Genomic DNA, 26328 nt, shown 5'->3' on the forward strand with positions numbered 1-26328 from the left:
TTGAGCCTGTTTCCGTGGAAGGTAGATGGACATGGAGTTAGACATGTGTCCTCACTAAGTGGACTAGGGCCTTCCTGGGTTAGCTGTCTCCTGATCTGTCCTCATAAGCACGATCCTGGCATGATGAACGTGGGGACCATTTACTCATCACCACTCAGTGTCAGTCCCTCACATATGGGATTAAGTAATGTCCAGGGGGATGCAAGAGATACTAACATTTCACTCCTTTGACAGGCCTGTTTATTTCTTCTTTGAGTCTATGTAGGGACAGAAAGGGGCCTCCATAGATTACTGTACAAGGGCACCGCAGTAACTCATGAAGGCAGGCCCTGGAGAAAAAGGAGCAACAAGGAGAAAGAGTGGTATTCCTTCTAGTTCTCTGTAGATCTTCCTCACCTCTCCAGCAAACTGCTTAGAAGTATCAAAACTAGAACGACTCAAAGACCCAAAACACAGCCTACTAAGCTGGTTTAGATTAAGATGGGACTATTTTGGGAGCTCTCTGAAGAGAGAAACCCAAGGGGGACAAAAAGTCCTGGAGATTGTAATTCTTCGGGGAAAAAGATTCAGATCAAAGTGCTCCTGGAACACAGTCCTTGCTGAACCCCAAACTTCCTTCCCAAGGGTCTAACCTAGTGACAACTAAATGGATGGCCCAACTGGACACACACAATTTCACCTCTTACTAATTACAGGACGCAAGTCTGGGGAACAAGAACTCAGCTTTCCACAAGCAAATTATAAATAACCTCATTAGAGAGAGCAAAACACTCTATAATGTGATGGTAATTGAAGGCATTTAAGAAAACCCGACTCAAAAGTGGCAGAGTGAGACCACTTAAGACGGGGCAAAATGATGTATCCGAGGGCTGGGCTGAGCTACAGAAGTCATTCAATCCACTCCAGCTCCATCAGACAGAAGAAGGCAGTTTATGCCACAGGAGAGAAGACCAAAGTATAATAACGTAGGCAGTTAGAATTTGAATACTTACATGTTCCTTTGGGTAAAAAGACTGCTATTTGCTGCAAGTTTATTGGCTTCAGACAGTTCCACAATCCTCTGTTCCAGGGATCTGATCTTGGAATCCATAGCATTGATCATCTGAAACACAGGGCACCTATGAAACCTCACACACAGTTATACCAGAACAGGAGTAATAGGGGCAGTGCAGGCCAGGGTAAAAGTTTCACCTGAAATGACGGCAATTTGACTAGAGCTAACAAGGCTCTCAACTCGTCTGTACTCTGAGGATCACAGATGGTACCACTCAAATGGATGGTACTTGGTTGTTTTTTCAGTGATGAAATCTCCCCACACTGGTTAAGTGGCTTGCATTTAAAACAGACATAAGGACCTATTCAGGAACCTAACGTCCTGTGAGTAATCAAGCCTTGTTAAACCCCATCTCATCTGCATGTGACCTGGGCCTGCAAGAGTCTCTAACTCAAATCTGCACATTCGTATTTATCATCACCCCGAGGACTGTCATTTTCTGAGTGATTCCTTGTCACCCAGCCACTATTGCTCTAGACTCCACAGCAGGGGTCTCCAACCCCGGGGGCCACAGACCAGTACCCCATTATCGGTCTGCCACCTGTTATGAACCAGTCTGCACAGCATGAGGTGAGCAGCCAGTGAGTGAGCATTACTGCCTGAGCCCTACCTCCTATGGGATCAGTGGCATTAGATTCTCCTCGGAGTGTGAGCCCCATCATGACCTGCACAAGCGAGGGATCGAGGTTACGCACTCCTAACGAGAATCGAATGCCTCGGGCCGGGCACAGTGGCTTAGCCTGTAATTCCAGCACTTTGGGAGGCCGAGGCAGGCGGGTCACCTGAGGTCAGGAATTCGAGACCAGCCTGGCCAACATGGAGAAACGCTGTCTTTACCAAAAATACAAAAATTAGCCGGGTGCAGTGGCGCATGCCTGTAATTCCAGCTACTCAGGAGGCTGAGGCAGGAGAGTCGCTTGAACTCAGGAGGTGGAGGTTGCAGTGAGCAGATATCGCGCCACTGCACTCCAGCCTGTGCGACAGAGCAAGACTCCATCTCAAAAACAAACAAACAAACAAACAAACAAAACAAAAAAAGAATTTAATGCCTTAATGCCTGATAGTCTGAGGTGGTACAGTTTTATCTCAAAACCATCCCCCCACCCCTGTGGAAAAACTGTCTTCCACAAAACTGGTCCCTGGTGCTAAAAAGGTGGGGGACAGCTGCTCTGCAGCAAAGTTTTCCCAACTTAATGAATCATAAGAATTGGGGTGTGGGGGTACTGACTAAAAATTTAATATCCTAGGATCTTCCCTCAGAGATCCTGATGTGGGGTTGGGTGCAGTGGCTCACACCTGTAATCCCAGCACTTTGGGAGGCGGAGGTGGGCAGATCACTTGAGGTCAGGAGTTCAAGACTGGCCTGGTCAACATAGTGAAACCCTGTCTCTACTAGAAATACAAAAATGAGCCGGGTGCGGTGGCACACGCCTGTCATCCCAGCTACTCGGGAGGCTGAGGCAGGAGAATCACTTGAACCTGGGAGGCAGAGGTTGCAGCGAGCTGAAATCATGCCACTGAACTCTAGCCTGGGTGACTCCATCTCAAAAAAAAAAAAAAAAAAAAAGATTCTGATATGGTAAGTCTTGGTGGGGTGCAGATAGATAAGCACCACAGGTAAACCTTAGGGGCAACAAGTTTCTGAAACAACTGCCTATGTGGATTAGAAAAGAGATAAACAGGCAAGTAAAAAGAACAGAAGTGTAGGGCAAGGAGTGGTGGCCTATAATCCCAGCACTTTGGGAGACCAAGATAGGAGGATTGCTTGAGGCCAGAAGTTTGAGACCAGCCTGGGCAACACAGCAAGATCTTGTCTCTACAGAAAACTTAAAAATTTGCTGAGCATGGGGGCACGCACCTGTAGTCCCAGCTACTTGGGAAGCTGAGGTAGAAGGATCACTTGAGCCCAGGAGTTGGAGGCTGCAGTGAGCCATGACTGCACCACCACATTGCAGCCTGGGCTTCGGAGCAAAACCCCACCTCAAAAAAAAAAAAAAAAAAAAAAAAATGCAGGAAGACCAAGAGCCACTGGCCATTTTCTCAGGGGCATTTAGAAGGACAGTATTTTAGCAGATAGTAGAATCGCATGAGTTCTTGAAAAACACAAAACGGGCCATCCACAGCCACCACCTTGGTTGCTTTTAGGAAAGCAAACAGTTTCAAAGAAAGCATCCTATTACCAACAACTCCACAGGATTCAACAGAAGGAATTTCACCAGGTGAAATAGAGTCTTATCAGGGGTGTGATTCTTGGCATATTTCAAAAACCCTTCTTTGAACACTGGCTTGGCAACTCCTTCTACCTACCGCCTTCTGTTCGCTGAGAATTTTGCCCTTCTCATGGGCCTCCTCCTCGTGTCTCTGCATCATGTTCTCCAGCGTCTCCTTGTCGGCCAGGTCTTTCTTTATCTGATTGTCCAACACCTACAAAAACAAAAGAAGAAGCAAATGTTCTCAGGAGCCAAGCTGAGCAGGGAAGACTAAACGGGGACACTTGAGAAAATCTAGGAAAGAGGAGAAAAGCAGGAGAGAGGCCCGAGGTCTCCAAATTCTGGGGCAAAGAGAAGGCAAAAACTGGGAGTCCGCTTATCAACCAGGATAAGATTAAAAAGTCAAATATTACCATCCAATGGCAAGTAACACATTGACTTGAACTAAGAATTTATTTTAAAATCAGCAGCCCAAAGACCAGAGAGATACATTCAAAATGAGGCAGACTCCAGAATGAGAGAGGAGGGGGAAACAAGGTTGCTCTAGATCCAGACCTAGAGAATAAATTTCTTATAATCTGCAGATATTACCTGGGGACAACTTTTTCTTCGCCAGTACACCCGTAGTTTTCAGAATATTCCTCACTCCTAATTTATACAAATTAATTCTAGACACTCCTGGGCTGTGTGCAAGCGGGAGAGAAGCCGAAGACAGAGGAAGTCTATGTGACCAAGGATGATGCTCAGAAACAACCAGGGACAAGAGGACTGTGGCCACCAATAACGTAAGTGGACGGTCAACAGATTAAAAAGACAACATAAAAGAAAGAAAAAAAATGCCTCTTTCCCTGGTTCTTTCCTCTGATCCAACTAGGGGGAGAAAAGAAAAGACACTGGGAAAAGAAACCTTTCCCAGGGGAAGAGAGATCATGTGTTCTCAGGGCTCAGAATGCCACTGTAAGCACCTACTGTTCCCAAGAGGAAACATAAAACAGTAATGGTATCACCAATTGCCAACCTGATCTAATGTTCTTTGGGGCACACACAGCTCTACGAGTTGCCAAAACAACAAGCAAAAAGGAAGGAAAAAAGAAGACAACATCATAACATGCCCGAGCCTTTGACCACAGCCCTACATTTCTCACCACAGAGGCTCCATTCTGCTTTTCCAAAGAACGCCAATGACATCAAGAAGGACAACAGGATCCTGGGAATAAAGCTGAAAGAGCTGGGGTCACATATAGGGCTAAAATCTGCCTTTCCCACAATGTCTATTGTGAAAGGACTGTCACAGCTCATGGGGACATCACCCCTAAAAAGAGCCAGTCAGCGGGGAGGGAGTCCACAGGAGAAAGAAAGGAAAGAGCAGATTTCAAAGAGGTCTTTAAACTAGAACTGACTGATGAAAAAAAATAGAATGGAAGTTGAGAGAGAAGACCAAAAGGTGGGAACAGGGTCATGAGAGAAAGGAAGAAGCTCAAAACGATACTCTCTTGGATGTCTGAGCATGATTCTAAAATTACGAGCAAGAACAGGGTAGAATCAAGGGTATGATCATAATTATTACTAAAATGGCCTGATAGAGGCTGGAACAGGAAACACAAAGCAGAACAGGCTAAAAAGAAATGGTTTCATAAAGATTCCAGTAGGGAAGAAAGATCTTTCCCTGACATTCCTCGGGATCTATAAAACAAATTTCTTTCCATCTAGAAGTTAGCAGAGACCACATAATATCTAGACCACATATGCTCTTTATTTTTTTGAGGTGCTAAAGCAATGAAATACATTTTCAGGATGGCTCTGCTCAAAATAAGACCTCAACTTTGGTCAAGAAGGATACCGATAAGAGGTAAGTATGAGCTAGAAGGGATAGGCTTCCATCAAGAATGTATGCATTAGGCCAGGCATGGTGGCTCATGTCTGTAACTACAGCACTTTGGGAGGCTGACACGGGTAGAGATCGCTTGGGGACAGAACTCTGAGACCAGCCTGGGCAACATAGCAAGACCCCATTTCTACAAAAAGTATAAAAAATAGTAATTAGCTGGGCATGGTGTTGTGCACCTGTAATCCCAGCTACTCAGGAGGATAAGATGGGAGGATTGCTTGAGCCCGGGGGTTCAAAGTCCCACTGAGCTATGATCACGCCACCGCACTCTACCCTGGGTGATGGAGTAAGAACCTGTCTCAAAACAATAAACAGATAAATAAAGGAACATATGGATCTCTCTTAGCTTTCATAGTGTTCAACTGGCAGAAAGATGAACAAGATGTATGGGGGAGAAGGGGAGCAAAACATTTATTTGAAATAAGAGATTCCACTAAAGACATCTAAATCAATTTAAGATAGAATATGGCTTTTGATAGGAACATCAATATCATCACCAAATCGTAGAATATGTTTTACAAAGGGTTAATTTCATCATGCAAAGATGCCAGTGGACTACTGTATACATTCTCATAATTTTCTAAAAATTGAAGTACTAGGGGTCACAGGAGAACACTTTGGGGTCATTTCTGGGTTGTTTCCCCATATGTCTTTCCGTGGCTCACTGCAGCCTCAACCTCCTGATCACAACCGATCCTCCCACCTCAGCCTCCCAAGTAGCTGGGACTACAGGTGTGTACCACCTGCCCGGCTAATTTTTGTATTTTTTGTAGACAAGATGAGAAGGATGTCTCACTTTGTTACACAGGCTGGTCTCGAATTCCTGGACTCAAGTGATCTGCCCACCCCGGCCCCTCAAAGTGCTGAAATTACAGATGTGAACCACCGTGCCTGGCCTCCTATATTTCTTTTACTGAAAAACAACCAAAAATAACACTGGGGTAAAAGATGCCAGGGTGGTGATGGTGATGATGCTGTGTAAGCATGTACATGTTAGATTCTCCGAGAAAGGACCACTCAACTCTTTGAGAATACCAACCAAATCAATAACAAGATCACCACAAAAATTGAAATCCCCCTTCAATGTCTGGTTGGAAAGGGGAAGTGACAATATTCAAGATATAATAAACAGCATCTGATTCTCAAGAACATAAGAATGAATTAAAGGCTTGATCCAAATCATAATGAAAATGAGATGTGATTTTAAAAGGAAATTGATGGAGTGGCAACCATTTCTAACAGCATAGTGGGCTACATGTCAGGCCAGCCCTTCTCTTGAAAATGATTAAAAATGCTAAATAAAATATAAAAAACATTTTCCCAAAAGCACCTACAAGTTGGCAAGAGAGTAAGAAATTACCAAAAACTAAGTAAAACAGAAGCAGGGAGAAGTAAGAAGGGTTTAACCTGAGGTATTTACTGAAACAAATGAACTTGAGTTTCAGTTTTTATAGCCTCAGTGGTCAAGAAAAGGCAGCAATGAGAGCCCCCGATCACCCACCAAGGTGGGCACACATTTCATCCAAGGCCTCAAAGAATTTCCATTAATAATTCTCCAAGGAAAATAAAACAGTCACCATGACAAAGAACCAAGAGAAACAACAGAGCAGAAACAGACCTTCAAATACTTCACATAGTGGAGTTGTCAGGTACAGATGATAAAATAACTATGCTCAATACATTTAAAGAAAGAAAAGTTAGGCTTGAAAATGAATGCACAGAACAGAAGATGATTGTTTTAAATAATCTAGCAAACTTGGGAATGACCCAAATAGAATGTCTAGAAGTAAAAAATATAACAACCGAAATTAAAACTCAACAGAAAATTTTAAAATTACCCAGGCATGGTGGCATGCACCTATAGTCCCAGCTACTCAGGAGGCTGAGGTGGGAGGATTGCTTAAGCCCAGGTTGCAGTGAGCTATGACTGCACCACTGCACTCCAGCCTGGGTAACAGAGTGAGATCCTGTCTCAAAAAAAAAAAAAAAAAAAGAAAGAAAAGAAAAAAACTGAGTGGAACAGCAGATTAGACACAGCTAAGAAAGAATTCACAAATTGGAAAATATGTCAGAAGAACCTACCCAAAATGTAGCACAAAGAAACAAAGAAATAGAAAATATTTTAAAAGGCTAAATTGAAGCTGATCTAACTGATGCCCAAACAAATTCTTTTTTTTTCTTTTTTGAGACAGAGTCTCACTCTGTCGCCCAGGCTGGAGTGCAGTGGTGAAATCTCGGCTCACTGCAACCTCTCCTCACTGGGTTCAAGAGATTCTCCTGTCTCAGCCTCCCAAGTAGCTGGGACTACAGGTGCACGCCACCACGCCTGGATAATTATTTTTGTATTTTTAGTAGAGGCGGGGTTTCACCATGTTGGCCAGGCTGGTCTTGAACTCCTGACTTCAGGTGATCCACCCGCCTCTGCCACCCAATAGAAGCGGGATTTCACCATGTTGGCCAGGCTGGTCTTGAACTCCTGACCTCAGGTGATCCACCCGCCTCTGCCACCCAAGTGCTGGGATTACAGGCGTGAGTCACTGCACCCAACCCCAATCAAATTCTTAAAAGGAAAAGAGAGAAGGGGAAGAGACAATATTTGAGATATAATGACCACTAACTTTCTAGAGTAAATAAAAAGATATGAATCTATTCAAAAGCCTAGGAGGCCCCATCTCTACAAAAAAATATTTTTTAAATAGCCAGGTATGGTGTCATGTTGCCTATGGTCCCAGCTACTTGGGTGGCTGAGGTGGAAAGATCACCTGAGTCTACTGTGCTGAGCAAGACTGTGTCTCTAAAAAAAATAATAATAATAATATATATATTTTAAAGTCCAGTAAATCTCAAGCAGAGTAAGATAAGAAAAAAAAAATTTTTTTTTTTTTTTTTTTTTTTTTTTTTGTTCTTTGAGACAGGGTCTCACTCTGTCCCCCAGGCTGGAGTGAAGTGGTGCAATCTCAGCTCACTGCAACCTCCACCTCCCAAGTTCAAGCAATTCTCCCATCCCAGCCTCCCAAGTAGCTGGAACTACAGGTGCGTGCCACCACACCCAGCTAGTTTTTGTATTTTTTGTAGAGACAGGAGTCTCACCAAGTTGCCCAGGCTAGTCTTAAATTCCTAGACTCAAGTGATTCACCCGTCTCGGCCTCCCAAAGTCCCAAAGTGCTAGGATTATAGGCATGAGCCACCACACCTAGCCAAGAAATCCACATTTGGACACAATACAGTAAGCCTCAGAAAAATTAAAGGTAAAGTAAAATTTTAAAGAAAAAGCCAAAGAAAAATCGAACTACCATATGATCAAGCAATCCCACTGCTGGAAAGGAAAGAAAAGGAAATCAGTATATCAAAGAGATATCTGCACTCCCATGTTTGCTGCAGTACTATTTAAAATAGCTAAGATTTGGAAACGACCCCCCCAAGTGTCCATCAGCGGATGAATGGATAAAGAAAATGTGGTATATGGACACAGGGCAGGGAACAACACAAACCCTGTCGGCAGGGCTGGGGTAGGGGGAGCATCAGAAAGATAGGAAGAATAGCTAATGCATGCTGGGCTTAAGACCTAGGTGATGGGTTGATCTGTGCAGCCAGTCACCATGGCACATGTTGTTCACCTGTGTAACAAACCTGCACATCCTGAACATGTACCCCAGAACTTAAAAGTTGAAGGGAAAAAAAAAAAGAAAGAAAATGTGGTACAGATACAGCAATGGAGTACTATTCAACCATAAAAAGGAATGAGATCCAGTCATTTGCAACAACATGGATGGAACTGGAGATCATTATATTAACTGAAATAAGCCAGGCACAGAAGGACAAACATCCCATATTCTCACTTATTTATGGGACCTAAAAATCAACTTAATTAAACTCACGGACATAGAGTATAGAAGGATGGTTAACAGAGGTTGGGAAGCGTAGAAGGGGTTGTAGGAAAGGTGGGGATGGTCAATGGCCACAAAAAAATAGAATGAACAAGACCTAGTATTTGAGAGTACAATAGGGTGACTATAGTCAACAGTAACTTAATTGTGTATTTTAAAATAACTTAAAGAATGTAATTGGATTATTTGTAACTCAAAGGATAAATGCTTGAGGGGAGAGGCTACCCCATTCTCTATGATGTGCTTATTTCACATTGCAGGCCTGTATCAAAACATCTCATGTACCCCACAAATATATACACCTACTATGTACCCACAAAAATTAAAAATTATAAAAAGAAAAGGATTATAGAAATGATCACGGATTAAATGACAATTAGTTTAAAAATCATTTTAAAGATGAAATTGAGATAAATGATGACCACATTTTAAAAAAAAAAAATAGGTTTTTTTTGGAACTTCATATTTCCAATCCTTCACGTAAGTAACACTCTGAAATCTCCCACCATGGAATAAGGACAGTATTCACCCCAAACAGAACTTTGGTCTAGCAAGAAGTGGCCACAAGGGCCCAGGAAGAGATGGGAGCTACATGCTACTATAAGAGGAAGGCCAGGGAAGATCAGAAAATGTCTTTACTTTAATCTTTTCCTCATAGTGCTGCTCTTTCTGTTTCAGGTGCACTTCTAGGTGCTGGGCTGAGACTTGGGCCTCCCGATGTTTCTCTTCGAGTTCCTAGACACAAAAGAAAAAACAGTCAGGTGTGCAGAGGGCAGGACACCGCCAATGCACATTAGACATTCACAGGAAATATGACTTTGGTACAGGTACCACAGGTAACAGGCATCTGGTCCTCCATTACTAGCCTAAGGCTCTTGGGAAGGAAACCACCACTGTGCCTTGGCCCTGGGTTTTCCAAGTCCAAGTATTCGCACACACATACACACATAGCTGGTGGGCTGTAAGGCCTGAGACCACAAATACGTCAGTGTGACAGGTCAAACAAAGGCAGCTCTTCATCTTTGCATAGAGAAATAAGAGTAACAAGGTAATATTGGAAAGTTTAGTACAGGACAAAGCCCTGACCACTATCTTGAACCTCAGGCCATTTTCACTGTGATGACAGGCTTAAATGAGAAAAGTCATTTTAATATATGATTATGATTTTAAAAAATACGTTGTATTTTCCTCATTAACAGAATTATTGCTCAAGAACCCTAGCTAAAAAGGAAAACTAATGTTACAATCCAAGCACTTCAAGTTTTGAATGATTATTTTAACTGACACCAAGTGGTGTATGTAACTATCTGTAGATGTGCATGTGACGTGATGCTCATATGATACAATGCAAATGGGGACAAAGACAAACATACAATACACTGATAATGACATAAAAATGTACACAGACATATTAAAGATTAGAAGAGAATCTGGAGTAATATAAATAGCCTACATTTAATGTTCTCTTAATTCTTTTATTATTAAGTGTCCAGCTTTTTTTTTTTTTTTTTTTTTTTTTTTTTAACAGCGTTTTGCTCTTGTTGCCCAGGCTAGAGTGCACTGACACGATCTTGGCTCACTGCAACCTTCGCCTCCCGGGTTCAAGCAATTCTCATATGTCTCAGTCTCCCAAGTAGCTGGGATTACAGGCATGCACCAACATGCCCGGCTAATTTTTGTATTTTTAGTAGAGACAGGGTTTCACCATGTTGGTCAGGCTGGTTTCAAACTCCTGACCTCAGGTGATCCACCCGCCTCGGCCTCCCAAAGTGCTGGGATTACAGGCATGAGCCACCATGCCTGGCCAAGTTTCTAGCTTTTAAACAAAATTGTAATTCACTTGAAAATTATAGCAGTTCATTTGCCAATATTTTATAAACTGACCTTATAAAAGGCAGCATTCAATTCACTAAAACATTCTGTAAATGTACAGATAGCTGCATCTATATTAATTCTTATGAATCTGGACCCATCAGTTAATTACTAATACCGAGTCATTACTCCAAGTTTTCAACTCTTTATACTACTATGAAATTTTTCTTTGAAGTGGAAGCAATTATGAGGGTTTTGAAGAATGAGGAAATTATATAGGATATGTTCATAAAATGGGGGTGAAAAAGTTACTTAGAGATTCACATGCACTTAAAATGTTAGTGATTAAGCTTTCGAAATTCTAAAGTCTACAAGCATTGGATTTGCTTTGAGGGCAATTAAAGTTCAGTCTTAAGACCAGGTGCACAAGATCTCCCGCAATTCAACAGATGTGATCTTGAAGAGTTGAAAATAAACAGGATTAATAAAAACCTATTTTAAAAGGTTCTGTATGTACTTGGCTAAAGGATCTCTTGCAATAACTTCTTTTATTAAGGCCAAAGACTCTACTGTAATGAGTGTACCATTATCTGTTTTGAAAGTTCTTATCAGAATAGCAAATATTTTAAAGGCAATGACATTTGGGGATCTATGCTCAGTCATCATCATTACATAATGGTACTAAGGACCACTCTTTGCCCACGTCCTAGATACTTTGCAGCCTAAGCACAGGGTTCTTGAGCAAAAGGCACCTTCTAATAAATGAAGTCACAACCACAAAGGTACTCCGGCAGGTGGCAAGATACACTCGGACAAAGAAATCGGCTTATTTTTCCTTTATGTTAGAAATCATTTGATAATCATCTTTTTTATTTTTTTTCCAGTTTCAGTCTTCATAAGATAGCACAGGAATGGAAATCAGAATCTAAAATTAGATGGAAAAAAAAAACTCAGGTATCTGACACTGACAACTTTAAGACCAAATTTCTGGTCTATTTGTGAACGGGAGTTTATGACACGTAATCCAAGAATGCAGAACTCTCTACTCCTCCATTTTAATTGTAAGTGAACCTTAGGAAGAGCAGATCTTCTACAAATCTGACTTCTTGGTGGTTTGGCATTTTTTGTTGTTGTTGTCATTTTTTAAACAGATATTTTCTAGATGTATTGGATCAACTCTTCAGTCCTGTTATGCAAATACTGTTGTTTGCTGCTAAATTTCCAGCTCCTAGAACAGTGCCTGGCACATAGTAGAAGCTCATTAAATATTTGTTGAATGAATGAATGAACACATCACCATTAAACAGAGAAACACTTTGCAACCACAAGAGAGTTAACCACTTTGTTTATACCAAGCAAGGGATAGCAGCGGTGGGATCTCAGCGGGATCTGATTTTATATTTATGATAAAATTCAAACACTTGACAATAGCCAAGAGAAACTTTGATGACGGAACAAGAGAACAGAAAGGGCAGACTAACAGTCACATCTGTCTTTGTGTGCAGACATATATACAAAGACTGGGTGTCATAGCAAAACAATTTAACCCATTTTTCTTTTACCTGTTGATTCGAGAACATCCATATATTTATAAATATACACAAACAGAAATGTAAAGTTGTAAACAGTTTGATTTGGTATTAAGTATAGACCTATAAGTTGGCCACTCTGGAATTCCAACAGTTGCTGGTGACTCATTTCCCAGAAGTGATGTGAAGAGAGAGAGATGAAGTACCCTGCTCACCACCTTGCCTCCTTAGGGTGGAGAGGAATGACCAATGACTTCAGAGTCTCTCCCCAGGTGGGATAGGAATGGACTCCAAGTCATCCTTGAGTCTCAAACATGATGTCAAATTTCTGGCTGTGGGACTGAGGTCCAAGGAGAGCCCTTCAAAGGAGGTGCTGTCTTCCACCCTGGCAGGGGCAAAACGTCAACACATCTGCAAATACCACCCGAGTCTTCCTTGATCAAGTTAATTTGGTCATCAGAGCCTGAGACAGAATCAGGATGACTATAGACCCTAAAAAAAGACCTGCTATATCTAAGGAAATTGAAAAAATAATAATAATAATAACCAACTGTAGCAGAGAAAGTGAGTGGGTGAACATGGATCTATGACAAATACTACTCCTAGCAAAACAATTCTGTATGACTAATTGCTTTCTTCTCTAAAAGCAAGAATCTGAATTTCGGTCTTAAAGTTCTAAACCCCTACAGCTTTTTAAATTGTCATTGCAAAGTTGACGGCTATTCAAAGCTCTGCTGATAGAAATATGTCAACACTCCTATAAAAATGTACTGAAAATGATAGATGCACGTTCTACTTTAGAAAAAAAAAAGCCAGGCTGTAGCAAAAAGAGCAAAAAAATGATATTTACGGATCTGTTACCAGCGCTGAAATGTCCGTTATTTGGTTATTCATACTACTCTACGATGTGGTATATGCTGAAACCACCTCACTTAATTCATCTACTTGGAGATACCTCCCTTATTGTGGTGGTTAATTCTTCTTCTAACCCCCTTCCCTTTGCAACCTCTAACCTGTTATCTTTTAACTTTGCAACTTTCATTCCTGCTCACCAGAATTTTATCAGCCATCTGCTGGATCTGTTGGGATTTTGTCTGGATGTCATCCTTCAGTCTGTTTTCTCTACGCTCCATGGTCTCTAGTCTCTTTACCTTGTTCTCCAGAGAATGGCGACGTTCCTGTAGATCATGAATCAATCAGAGAGTTTTAATGGAGTAACCGCTATGGGCATAACAGCTGCACCGAGGGAAAGAGCCCTCAAGAAGCATACACTCGAGTCAGGAAGAAAAGCCTCAGGCACCCGAAGCAACAGTAGAGAAAATAAGACTCTATAATCCAGGTACTCAGTTGTGTAGGTTACAAGAGTGCATTCATTCATTCAAATATTTACCAAGCACCTACTATCTGCAAAGTGCCACGCTAGGCATCACGGAAAATACAGAGGAAGATGGCATCATTCCTGCCCTTGGAGGAGATAAGATAAACATAAATAATCATAATATAGGTTAAGATGAGGAAGAACCATAAAGCAAAGAGGTACAAAGTGCCGCAGGAGGTTGCAGGCAGGACAGAGGACTTTTAATTGGACAGTTGAGCAGAGACATCAGAGAGGTGTGAGCTCTGGAGGGGGGTGGTATATGGTGTTTTGCAGTAGGAAGGACAGGAGAGGAGGGGGAAATGTTTCAGACAAAAGGAGACACACTAGCAGAAACACAGCAGTGGTCAAGAGCCAGTTTGGGCCCCAAGCGAAGCCTGGAATGGCTACAGCACAGCACGTGTTCAGGGGAAGGGCAGGTGAAAAGCAGAAAGGTCAAAGGTTGAGGGTTTCAGGTACCAGGCTCAGGGGTACACCTGGGCATTATGGAACCCTGAAAGGTTTGGGATGGGGCAGGGAATTCTGAGAAATCTGGTTCTTGAGGTCCATGAATCTTTCACTGTGGGAACTAGCTGGAAGGAAGGAGAAGCTGGAGGCAGATGGCCGAGAAATTATTAGATTTGCTCAGCTAAGAGGGGAGGGCTTAGACTACAAGGAGGGCTACAGAAATGGGAAGCAGGAGATGAACAGGAGATGTATGGTTGCATTTATAGGACGGAGGGACTCACTGAATAGCAGGGTCCAGAGAAAAGGAAAGGACACCAAGGTTTGAAGCCTGGAATGACCAGATGAATGATGGTGGCCCTGCCTGGCATGAGGAAGGTGAGAAGGGAAACCAAGCTTGCCGGGGAAGAGACTGAGTTCGTTCTAAATCTGATGCACCATTCAGACACTCAGTTGGAATGTAGAGGAGCTGGGGGATATGCAGACAAATGTGGGTGAGGATGGCCCGAAAGAGACATGTACCAGGAGGTTCACATCAAGAATGTAACAGGGAAAAGCAAAAGACCCAGCAATAGGAGGAGGGTGAAATCAACTATGGCATGCCCCTTCTGTGGGACAAACACCAAGGGGCAGAGGAGGCAGATATGAGTAAAGGCGAAGAATTGCTTTTTATCCTGTATTCTTCTGTACTAAGTTTTTTACAATGAAAAGGCACTCATGTGGTTCTGGTAAAATTATACAAATGATTTCAACAACAACAACAACAACAAAGAATTTAAAGTAGAGAAGAGGCCTAAAAATATAGATCTGAGAGTCATTGACACGCAGGTAATAGGTGAAGTCTTGAAAATTAATATGCTATTAATATCACGGAGGGGAAAGACGAGGAAAAAACAGAGGGAAGAGAAAGAAAAACCCAGTGATGGAGCTTCGGTTAACCTATAAAAATAAAAATTGTCCCAGATTAGTGAGTAGGTCAGAGGAAAATAAACAGAAAGAAAAAGCTTCTATGAAGACATCTTTCTACTTGAAGCTGCTCTGACAAATCTTACTTTCCCCTGGGGGGAAATGATTCCCAGCCTCTCAGGTTTCAAAGGGATCTTCAGAAGGGAAAGCAGCTTGGTCAAACATAAGCAAGGGATAGTCTGGCAGTTTCTTTCCTTGGGCACAGCCAAAGGCCGAGGCCGCTGGGGCCTGGGCTGGAGGTTCCCTGCTCACCTCGGCTTCCACCAGCTTCTTTCTAATGCCTTCAGAAGAATCCTCTCGGTTCTGCAGCTTCTCCAGCTCCCTCTCGGCTCGCTCCTTTGCCTGGCGGATATTTTGCAGCAGCTCGGTGGCCTCGGTGCTGGCTTTTACAGCCTAGGAAGAGAGGAGGAAAAGGAGGTAAGTGGCCAAATTTATTCATGTAAAAAGATGGTGACAGTACATTCTGCACATGTATCCCAGAACTTAAAGTATCATCTAAAAAAAAAAAAAAAAAAAAAGATAGTCACAGTGTCCTAAATAAAAAAAGCAGGTAATACTGAGTTTACCATTTGTCAAAACAAATACACAATCATTTAATTCTGTATTTCATTATTCTAAGGTGCACATTTTTTAACATCACTGAATTTGAAATGCATCCTACAATTAAAATTGATGCATTTTTCTTTCTTGGGGTATGTAAGATAATGGTGTATCTGAAAATCATTAGCATCTTCGATTCGATGCAAGATAGTGAATGGAAATAGAAAGATCTAAATGGACTGATCTACCCAGATATCAATGTATTTGCCTTGAAGCATTAATTTTCTCCTTATTTTAATTATCTCATTTGTTAATTTTTCTATGGGAAATATTGAGATACACTGGGTTAAAAACAAATATATCATTCAAATGACTTCGCCTGTTTTTGCTGTTTTTATTGTTTGTTTGTTTTGGTTTTTTTTTTTGAGACAGAGTTTTGCTCTTGTTGCCCAGGCTGGAGTACAATGGCGCAATCTCGGCTCGCCGCAACCTCCGCCTCCTGAGGTTCAAGTGATTCTCCTGCCTCAGCTCCCAAGTAGCTAGGATTACAGGCATGCGCCACCACGTCCAGCTAATTTTGTATTTTTAGTAGAGACAGGGTTTCACCATGTTGGTCAGGCTGGTCTCGAACTCCTGACCTCAGGTGATCTGCCCGCCTCAGCCTCCCAAAGTGCTGGGATTATAGGCGTGAGCCACCAGGGCTGGCCTGTTTTTGCTGTTTTTAAATATGGCTACTGGAAAATTTTAAATTACATCTGTGAGTAATATTTGTGGCTCCCTCACACTTTGATTGGAGAGCACAGTTCTAGATGGAGACGTGCATCCTCTCACAAGCTTCTGGCTAAAGAGGGCCATGAGGGCTTTTATTAGAGAGCTCAAGAATAAGGAAGCAGGGGGCAAACAGTGGATAAGCAAAAAGCAGTATATCTATAAACTAGAATATGATTCCACCTTAAGAAGAAAGGAAATTCTGATACATGCTACCACATGAATGCAACTTTAGGACATTATGCTAAATGAAATAAGCCAATCACAAAAGGACAAACACTGTATGATTCCAGTTATGAGAGGTACATAAAGTAGTCAAAATCATAGAAACAGAAAATAGAAAGGTGGGGGGGATGAGAGGAATTCATATTTGGTGGTTATAGAGTTTCAGTGTAACAAGACAAAAACGATCCAGAGATCCACTGCCCATAATGGTAATAAACGTAGCACAACTGAACTGTACACTTAAAAATGGTTAAGATGGTAATTTAACGTTATGTGGGTTTTTTATCACAATTTTAAAAAAAGAGGAGGAGGAGGAACTCTATTAAACCAAGCCAGCAAACACATTCACAAACATTCTCAATGCCAAAGGTATGTTCCACAGCCACATTCATTCTGGCCCTTCCATTAAGCATTTCCAGTGTTCAACTAAAGGAAGGGCTTGAAAATTGCTCTTAAATGTTCTCACCACAAAAAACATAAGAAGAATGTGAGGTGATGGATCTGTCAGCTGGCTTGACTTAATCACTTCACAATGTGTGTGTGTGTGTGTGTGTATACATCACATTGCATACCATAAGTTTATGCAATTATTATTTGCCAACTATACCTTAATGAAACTAGGGGAAAAATTAATAAAAATTTTAAAAACAAGATAAAATGGTCAGGTACAGTGGTTCATGCCTGTAATCCCAGCATCTTGGGAAGCAATGGCAGGTGGATCACTTGAGTCCAGGTGTTTGAGACCAGCCTAGGCACCATGGCAAAATCCTATCTCTACAGAAAATACAGAAAATCAGCTGGGCATAGTGGTGCACACCTGTGGTCCCAGCTACTCTGGAGGCATAGGTGGGAGGATCACCTGAGCCTATGAAGTCAAGGCTGCAGTGAGCCATGATCATGCCCTGCACTCCAACCTGGGTGAAAGAGTGAGACCCTGTCTCAAAAAAGTTAAATAAGTTGGCCAGGTGCAGTGGCTGGTGCCTATAATCCCAGCACTTTGGGAGGCCAAGGCACGCAGATCACCTGAGGTCAGGAGTTCGAGACCAGCCTGACCAACATGGTGAAACCCTGTGTCTACTAAAAATACAAAAATTAGCAGGGTGTGGTGGTGCATGCCTGTAATCCCAGCTATTCTGGGGGCTGAGGCAGGAGGATCCCTTGAACCCGGGAGGCAGAGGTTGCAGTGAGCCAAGATCGTACCACTGCACTCCAGCCTGGGCAACAGAGCAAGACTCCGTCTCAAAAAAAATTTTTTTTACTTAAATAATTAAACAATTAAATAAAAGGAGGGCCATTAGCACAAACTTTGCAGGATGCTATAAACCAAACTCACGCCCCTTCCCAATCACGTGACAACCCCAAGGCTCCTCCAGTCTTCTGCAGGGCAGGCCTCCTGCTGGCGGAAAGCAGTCTGGGTGGGGAACTGCTTCTCTTACAAATGTGCATAAATGAGGTGCCAGGCCCCCTGAGGCGAGAGATGCAGGCCTCTTGGGTTCTGTCGTAGTATAATTAGAACTTTTACTTGAGAGTCTCACACAGCTTGGTTTTTAAAAATAAACACTGCTGACATGTCTCAAAAGGAAAAACTATATTCAGAACTCTGATATTTTCAGGTAATCGCTCACTCCCCCTTCATTTTCCTCAGTGCTGGGTGACTAATTCTGTTTCTTTCATCTTTCGTGCTCTGGGACAAGGCAAAGAAAGACGTTTGGAAAGGAGGTGGGGTGGGGGGATAAGTTCCTGAAAAATCACCTCGGGCTTACCTTCTCCAGTTTCTCTTGGAGCTCCTGAATTTTGAGCTGCTGCTCAGCATTGATCTATAATTAAAATTCCAGGAAATAAAGCAAAAGGCAAATCAGCATTAACATCTTGCTACATTTATTGCAGTCCTATTCTCTTGAGGTTTCTATGGGGTCTTTTTCTTTGGGTTTCCAGAACCTACTAAGGAAGAGGAAGAACAGTGGCCTCTCAGGGAAGACTTTGTCCCAGTGCAAAGCTCCATGTTGACGATGTACGTAGGACCAGCAACATACAAATGGCAAAAAGAGAAAGTCACTCAGTGCTTTAAGACAATAACAATTTTCATGTATGTTTTACTAAGTGTCTGGGTTTGTTGCTGTGGGCAGGCATGACAAAAATGAGCTGCCTTTTACCTCTTTTAGAGCCATAGTTAAATGTTGTCACCCAAAGGTGGACTATCAAAATAATCCTCGAAGAGAGGTCTCTATTCATTAAGAATACTCTTCATCAATGATGGGCCACTGATAACAACATGAAAAATGTTATCTACCCAAAATATTAATAGCAAAACCAATCATGGAAAGTATACCTTCTCCAGTTTCGCATATTCTCCCACTTCAGGCTTCCCTTGATCCTTAGCCTGTAATTAAAAAGACACAACATATTGGGAAATCTCAACAACCTAAAAGTCATGTAGACTACTTGGTCTCTGTGACCAAGATAATAATACTAAATAAGAATGTTATCTTCTGTAAATAAAGACCAAGGGTTTTCCAAGGTATCCTACTATTTCTCAAACTAGGTTGTTTCTCATTAAACTAGGTTCTCCTTTTTCTTGCTAAGATCATGTATGATTTTACCCAAAAAGCACCCTCCTGGAGGGTGGCTGACTACCTTCAACAGTTTATGCTGACATTCTGTCGCTTTCCGCTTGAATTCTTCAGCAGCGAGCCGAGACTCTCTCAGCTCAGATTCGTAGAGATCACTCCGTCTTCTTGCTGAGACAAGGTCCTCTTCCAACTGATTCATCATCAACCTCATTTCTTCCACTTGAGCCTGGTACTCCTAAAGAGCAGGCAATGGAATAAAAGTGAACTTTAGAACTCTGAAAAGAATAGACAGGCAGTGAGGATGGAAGAGTATTAACCACACAGGGAAGATGCACAGTGAAGAGAGATTGGCAAAAAAAGACCTGGCCGGGCAAGGTGGCTCACACCTGTAATCCCAAAACTTTGGGAGGCCAAGGTGGGTGGATCACCTGAGGTCAGGAGTTCAAAACCAGCCTGGTCAACATGGTGAAATCCTGTCTCTACTCAAAATATAAAAATTAGCTGGGTGTGGTGGTGCGGGCCTAAAGTCCCAGCTACTCAGCAGGCTGAGGCAGGAGAATCGCTTGAACCTGGGAGGCAGAGGTTGCAGTGAGCCGAGATCGCGCCACTGCACTCTAGCCTGGGTAACAGGGCAAGATTCCATCTCAAAAATTAAAAAAATAAAAGAAAAAGAAAAAGAAAAGACCTACAGACCTAGAGACGAGGGGAGTAGAAAGATGGACCCAGAATGAGGCACCAAGTAGGCAAAGGCGAGAAGTGTGGGGTGAAGACGAGGAAGAAAAAAAATTAAACCTTAAAACTGTTTTGGCTGGGTGTGGTGGCTCATGCCTGTAATCTCAGCACTTAGGGAGGCTGAGGCGGGCAGATCACGGGGTCAGGAATTCGAGACCAGCATGGCCAACATGGTGATATCCGTCTCTACTAAAAATACAAAAATTAGCCGGGCATGGTGGTGGGTGCCTGTAATCCCAGCTACTCAGGAGGCTGAGGCAGATGAATCGCTTGGACCCAGGAGGCAGAGGTTGCAGTGAGCTGAGATCACACCACTGCACTCCAGCCTGGGTGACAGAGCAAGACTCTGTCTCAAAAGAAAAAACAAAAAACAAAAACAAAAACAAAACAAAAGACTGTTTCAATGTAGAGCATATGTCATTAATAAAACCACTGGGAACACACATGCAAATCACACCATACAATATGCACAGACCCTTAAGGCCTAACAGGAGAGCCGAAAGGGATGTTCTTTAAACAACAAGGATAAACCGCTTACGTGTAGTTTTCCGCCAAGGGTAATCATTTATATAGATTTGTCCTTTAGAAGTCATGTGCTCCTAACACAAATTAGATATGGTACTAGTTTTCAAATTAACCTTTCAGACAGCACAAGAGGGTAATTGAAAATCTCAGTGGAAAGAATTCTGGAAGGTGAAACTCATCATGTCAGTTTCTCACCATTAATTTTTCTGGGCCCAAAACTGAATGATGACCGTAACATCGCTCCTGCAATGCAAGTCACCCTGAAATTTGGAAGAGTCACAAAACACTGGCTTCGGTCAAAATAACTTGTGAGAAAAATTCCAAGGAAAGAACTCTCCTGTTCCCTTGGGCAAACCCTTTAAGTGATCCAAACGGCCCAACCTTTTCCAAAATGCATTTCTAAAATCAAAACATTTACATTCAAGTTTCTCAGAACTGGGTTTACCAGAAGAAACGGCCAGTGATTTTGAAAACTTTTGGACAAAGTATAAAAACATTCTGTGTTAGCAAAAATCAAGGCTAAGTATAAGGATTATGAATGAGCACTTATGTAATCCAAGGTGACTTGTGGGGTGAGGACGAGAGAGATACAAAATGAAATGAACAAGGAATTGCATCAAGAAGTCTTTGAAAATCACAATATTCAGTAACATCTCTGAGATCCATTCTCCCAAGAAATAATTGGTGAGGAATATTTGAGTATTTCTCCCAAGAAATAATCGATTGAGCAAGGATATTCTTTTAACTGATAAATTGTAATTTTTAAATAACAGGGTATAAAGGAAACCTTTTATCCTATTGTAGCAGGTGACCCCCCCCCCAGAGCATATTAAAGGGGAACTGCTGCTCTTATGAAAACTGGATGGTTTCCATGCAAGTACACCTCTCCCTATATTATCTGTAAAGGAGAAAGGAAAAAACAGCCCAAAATGGAACACGGGTCTCATTTCACTCTCTCCCACCCAAAAGCATTTGTTACTGAAGGTCAGTCCTCAGAATCTTGGGGCACACAGGTTTCCTGGGTCATGCATACTAAGCAGGCGATGCTGGATTATATAACCAAACGTCTTTATAACCTGCTCCCAATTATCTAAACTCACAGGGCAGGCCGGGCACAGTGGTTCATGCCTGTAATCCCAGCACTTTGGGAGCCCAAGGTGGGCAGATCACTTGAGGTTAAGAGTTCGAGACCAGCCTGGCCAACATGGTGAAACCCCATCTCTACAAAATATACAAAAATTAGCTGGTCATGATGGTGGGCGCCTGTAATCCCAGTTACTTGGAAGGCTGAGACAGGAGAATTGCTTGAACCTGGGAGGCAGAGGTTGCAGTGAGCTGAGATTACGCCACTGCCCTCCAGCCTGGGTGACAGAGCAAGACTCCATCTCAAATAAATAAATTCACAGGGCAGAACATGAGCTGTAGGTGAAATGGAACATCGGTTTTTCTGGACCCCCTCAACCAGAGCCATATTATGGCTTTCATAGCTGTGAGCACTGAGCCTTCCTTGACTTCCTCCATAAAAATAAAAATTACATTTTACAATTGTGCTCTTATAAATACAAAAATATTAATATCATCTATGAAAACAGTGTCTTTGACCTAAGCCCAACTTTTTTCTTCTGATGAAAAAATTAAACCATGTTATGAGACCCTAAAAGTACAGTGGTCCCTAGCTACCATGCCTGCTAGAGCTAATGGGAAAGCCAGTCCTAGCTACAGGCGTCGACACCAAATCTTGAGTTTCTTTTGTCCTCAAGCTCCCTTTTCTTTCTTGAATTTATGTCGGCGAGAAGGGAATGTAAATTTTGTGTTTTGTCAAGAGCGAGGACAGAGTGTCTGTTCCTTTCCTCCCAACATCTCTCTTCCCTGAGCTGTCAGCACGTAAGAGGGAGGAAGGCAGGAACCAGGCAACCACTCTGTCAGCTCTCCAAGCTCTCGGGGCACCCAGCCTGCTACAAGCATCAGAAGAGAATTCTAACTCATTTGTGGATCCTTTGATATTGTACTGGATACTTCAAGGAAATCCTGTAAATTTAGCAGCTAACCAAATCCCTGCTTCAGGAAAAACCTGAAAGGTGATCATCGGGTCTGTTTGCACGACCAGCTGAGAGATAGCTGTGGTATCTCAGGATGGGGAAACGCAGACAGGTTTCAAGGCCCACCTAACACAAGTGTTCTGAATGGAGCTTCAGAATTTTGTGGGGAGGAAGGATCAGGTATGATCCTATTCACGCAGAAACCCTGGAACACAAGTGACTTCTGTGTTACCCACACTTTTATTTCCTTTCCTGAGTAGAGGAGCAAGGAAGAAGCTGAAATTGCTAGTAATGATCTAGGAATCAAAATTTCACATGAGACTTTGCGGTGTTTTTCTTTAAACCAAATCTAAATACTCTAGAGGGGGTAGCTAGGTGGAAGTAAAATATTTTTGAAAAAAATAAAGAGCCGGCCAGGTCCGGTGGCTCACGCCTGTAATCCCAGCACTTTGGGAGACCAAGGCGGGCAGATCACGAGATCAGGAGTTCAAGCGTGACCAACATGGTAAAACCCCATCTCTACTAAAAATACAAAAATTAGCCGGGCGTGGTGGTGAGCACCTGTAGTCCCAGCTACTCAGGAGGCTGAGGCAGGAGAATCACTTGAACCCGGGAGATGGGGGCTGCAGTGAGCTGAAATCGCACCACTGCACTCCAGCCTGAGCGACAGAGCGAGACTCCATCTCAAAAAAAATAAAAATAAAGAGCCATATAGAAAATTAGATTTTTAAGAGAAAGATCAGGGATTAAATCCCAAGTCTGGAAAAAATCAATATGCCACAAACCAAATACTGAAAGTTTATTGCAAGCATTAAAAGCTTTCTCCTGGTCTGCAAACATCCTGCTCTCACAAAACTTACCAAAAGTCATAAAATAAATCCTTGTTCCCATGAAAAATCAAATCTGAAACCATGAAGTTTTCTTCCCCACAATGGAACTTTTAGCAGTCATTAAATCTAAGACTCCACATGCATACCAGCTGTGGTAGGAATCATAAAAGGCATTTCTTTGAACTCGGCCACCAACATACCTTTTCAAAATGTCCTGATAATTCCGTTTCTAAGGAATCTATGGACACCAGCTGCTCCCTCTGGTGGCCAAACACAGCTTTCATTTCCCCAGGATGTCACCAAAAGTAAATTTCCAGGTATGTTGAACTAATGGGAGAAAATGATTCCTACCTCTTGAACCTTTTAGGATGAAAACTATGTTGATAAAAGGAGCATGAGTCAACTGTCAAAGCAGATTTCTCAAAGCCCATGTGCAGCCTTCAAAACCTCTTAAGACTGCATTATTCAGAGATCTGATAATCCTTTACAGGGTTTCCTTCCTATGCACATTTATTTATAATGTTTTTATCAAGCAACAGGATATTAACCAATCACAACTTTAAAATATTCAGATGATAAATATATTATGCCAACAAAACTCTAAAGACAGTAATTCTTTTTATAAAGAGTAATTAATGGATAGAGTTATTTGCAGGAGTTTCTTGCGTTAGCTCCAGCCAGATGGCTAAGTTTGTGCTACCCAGAGACAGAAATGTTCATTTCCATCAATGTTTCCATTAGATTTTCTGAAGTGAATGAGAGTTGCCTGGCAGCTGATAGTTCAGCTCTCCAATTGCTCATTGCCATCTCTTCATTAAAATCTCTATTTACGGTTTTTCAAAAGACACAAAAATCCATGCTAAAAAGGAAACAATGAGGCAATACGAAAATGAGCCATTTAGAAAGAAAACCCATTTAGAAAGAAAAAAAAAAGAGTGGGGTTTTTAAAGGTCTCGCTTTTCCTTTCTGAAAACACAGGGGACAGCTTTCTGCACTCAGATACGCAGTGTCAATCCTGACTCAACCAGAATGGTTCGAACTTCTCTTGTAGAATATTTCTTTCTACAAGTAAAACTATGAATTAGCCTGGCTTCGCTCAAAAACTTAAAGTGCATCTGAAAAGCTATGAAAACATTTAATTTTTTTAACCATCTAAAGCAGGGATTGGCAAACTTTTGCTGTAAAAAGAGACAGTAAGTAGTTTCAGTGTTGCAGGCCACGTGGTCTCCGTAACAACCACTCACCTCTGACTGTGTAGCCTGAAAGCAGCCAGGGCCAATATGTAAATTACCAAGCATGGCTGTGTTCCAAAAAAAAAAAAAAAAAACACTTTATTTATGGAGACTGAAATTTGAATTTCATATAAATTTCAAATGTCATGAAATACTGTTTTTCTTTTGATTTTTTTCCCAACTGTTTAAAAATGTAAACCCCATTCTTAGTTTGTGGGTCACAGAAAATAGGTGTTGGACCGGCTTTGCCCCACAGGCTGAAGTTTGCCCACTCTTGCTCTAAACCTACATCTTTATTTTTAAAAGCGGACATTATGGGGTATCAGCTTCAAAAGGAGCTGGAACAAGCACTCTATGATGTATATAAATTATGAGAAACTTAAAGTTTCTGAATGACCTATATACCTGCCTCTCTTCCACTCTGCTCCTCTCTCCCTTTCTTCCTGTTTCTGTCTCAAACATGCCTCTCCTGAAATTAGAGGTCCGAGCGAGCCGAGATGCCGCTGTGCTCCCAGGCAAGCAGGCCTACCTGCTCTTTGATTTCTTGGAGCTTCCGGCTCTGCTCTCTGATATCATGGAGAAGCTGCAGTGCTTTGTCATCCTCCTGGGACACCTCCATCCGTGCTTGCTCCAAACTTCGCTTTAAGCTCTGCAGAAAGCAAAAATTTTAATAGGGATGCCCTGTGGATCCTGCTTTGTTTGAAAAGACTCATTAAGAGAGCTGCAAGCTGCTTCGCAGACACCAGGACGATTTCGAGTGACGGACCACAGTTGACAACTTCCAGTTCGTTGCCGATTCCGGTTTCCATCCTGTAAAACCCCTTGGTTCAAGAAACATCATCCCAACCTGGTGACCTTAGGGATCCAGCCGGAAACTGCATCAGCCTGTCTCCTGCCACCATCTACTGTCCTAGGAGATACTTACTTGCATGTTCAGAATTAAAACCTATTAAGACCCAGTAGCTATTACAATCACCATGTGGATGGCTACAAAGTGTTTTCTACAGTTATTTGTGGGCCCTGAAGTACATATGCCTCTTTCAAAGTAGCAATGACTTCATATCCTCTGCCCAGTTGTCATTTAAGACTCCAAGTGGTCTATTTCTACCTCTTGGCTTATTTTTCCTGGACACCTTTCATCCATAAGAATCCCTTAATGCTTCAATGGCACTGAAATCTATATCTGAAATACATAGCTGAATAACTTCACCCACCACTGAAAGGCAGCCAAGTCTGGAATGGAAACATAGCAGTTATTCTTAATCAGCCACGTTCTATAGATTTCCTCTCCCTTGTGAAAAAAACTTTAGAAATGTGTGATTCAACTTCTTAAGACTGTTTAATTGGGCACATTAAAAAAACACCTGAATGAAAAATTTAACAAGACAATGGAGAAGAAGACAGTCTACTCTTGTGAAGGAAAGAAAAAACGAAAGTCACATGGTAAATAATGACAGAGGGTTTGGGTTTTCAAGGCTATTTTCTTGTCGCTACACTGGTTCTGGCCAATGGAAAATCTGATGTCAGGAAGATTGAAAGTAAGTTTTCTTGTACATAGTTGGGAGTCTGGTTCTCAAAGCTGCTCATGTCAGACACAACGCAGACCAGAGAGGTTGGGATGGGAGATGTTAAGATCTTTTGCAACCCGCGGCAAAGATGGATTACCCCCATCTCCAGACTCCGTGGTACCAGCCGTCTACCT

The 26328-nt window shown here is 42.1% G+C and overlaps 1 protein-coding gene across 10 annotated transcripts in view; it reads right to left on the reverse strand.

The window, feature by feature from the left end:
- Window positions 1-26328, reverse strand: part of CIT (citron rho-interacting serine/threonine kinase) — a 195613-nt gene that overhangs the window by 72315 nt on the left and 96970 nt on the right. For 7 of the 10 annotated variants that reach the window (XM_009181810.4, XM_017946243.3, XM_017946242.3 and 4 more), the window contains 9 exons: window positions 25156-25275; window positions 19333-19503; window positions 19028-19078; window positions 18462-18515; window positions 15418-15558; window positions 13433-13558; window positions 9679-9774; window positions 3362-3478; window positions 993-1102 (listed from right to left, as the gene is read on the reverse strand). In XM_009181810.4, coding sequence (XP_009180074.1) covers window positions 993-1102; window positions 3362-3478; window positions 9679-9774; window positions 13433-13558; window positions 15418-15558; window positions 18462-18515; window positions 19028-19078; window positions 19333-19503; window positions 25156-25275 — 986 coding nt within the window. The remainder of the gene's footprint in view (window positions 1-992; window positions 1103-3361; window positions 3479-9678; window positions 9775-13432; window positions 13559-15417; window positions 15559-18461; window positions 18516-19027; window positions 19079-19332; window positions 19504-25155; window positions 25276-26328) is intronic. The other 3 variants (XM_009181812.4, XM_009181811.4, XM_021923019.2) reach the window with 1 other exon arrangement.

The sequence above is a fragment of the Papio anubis genome, chromosome 9 (genome assembly GCF_008728515.1).
Source record: "Papio anubis isolate 15944 chromosome 9, Panubis1.0, whole genome shotgun sequence".
Lineage (NCBI taxonomy): Eukaryota > Metazoa > Chordata > Mammalia > Primates > Cercopithecidae > Papio > Papio anubis.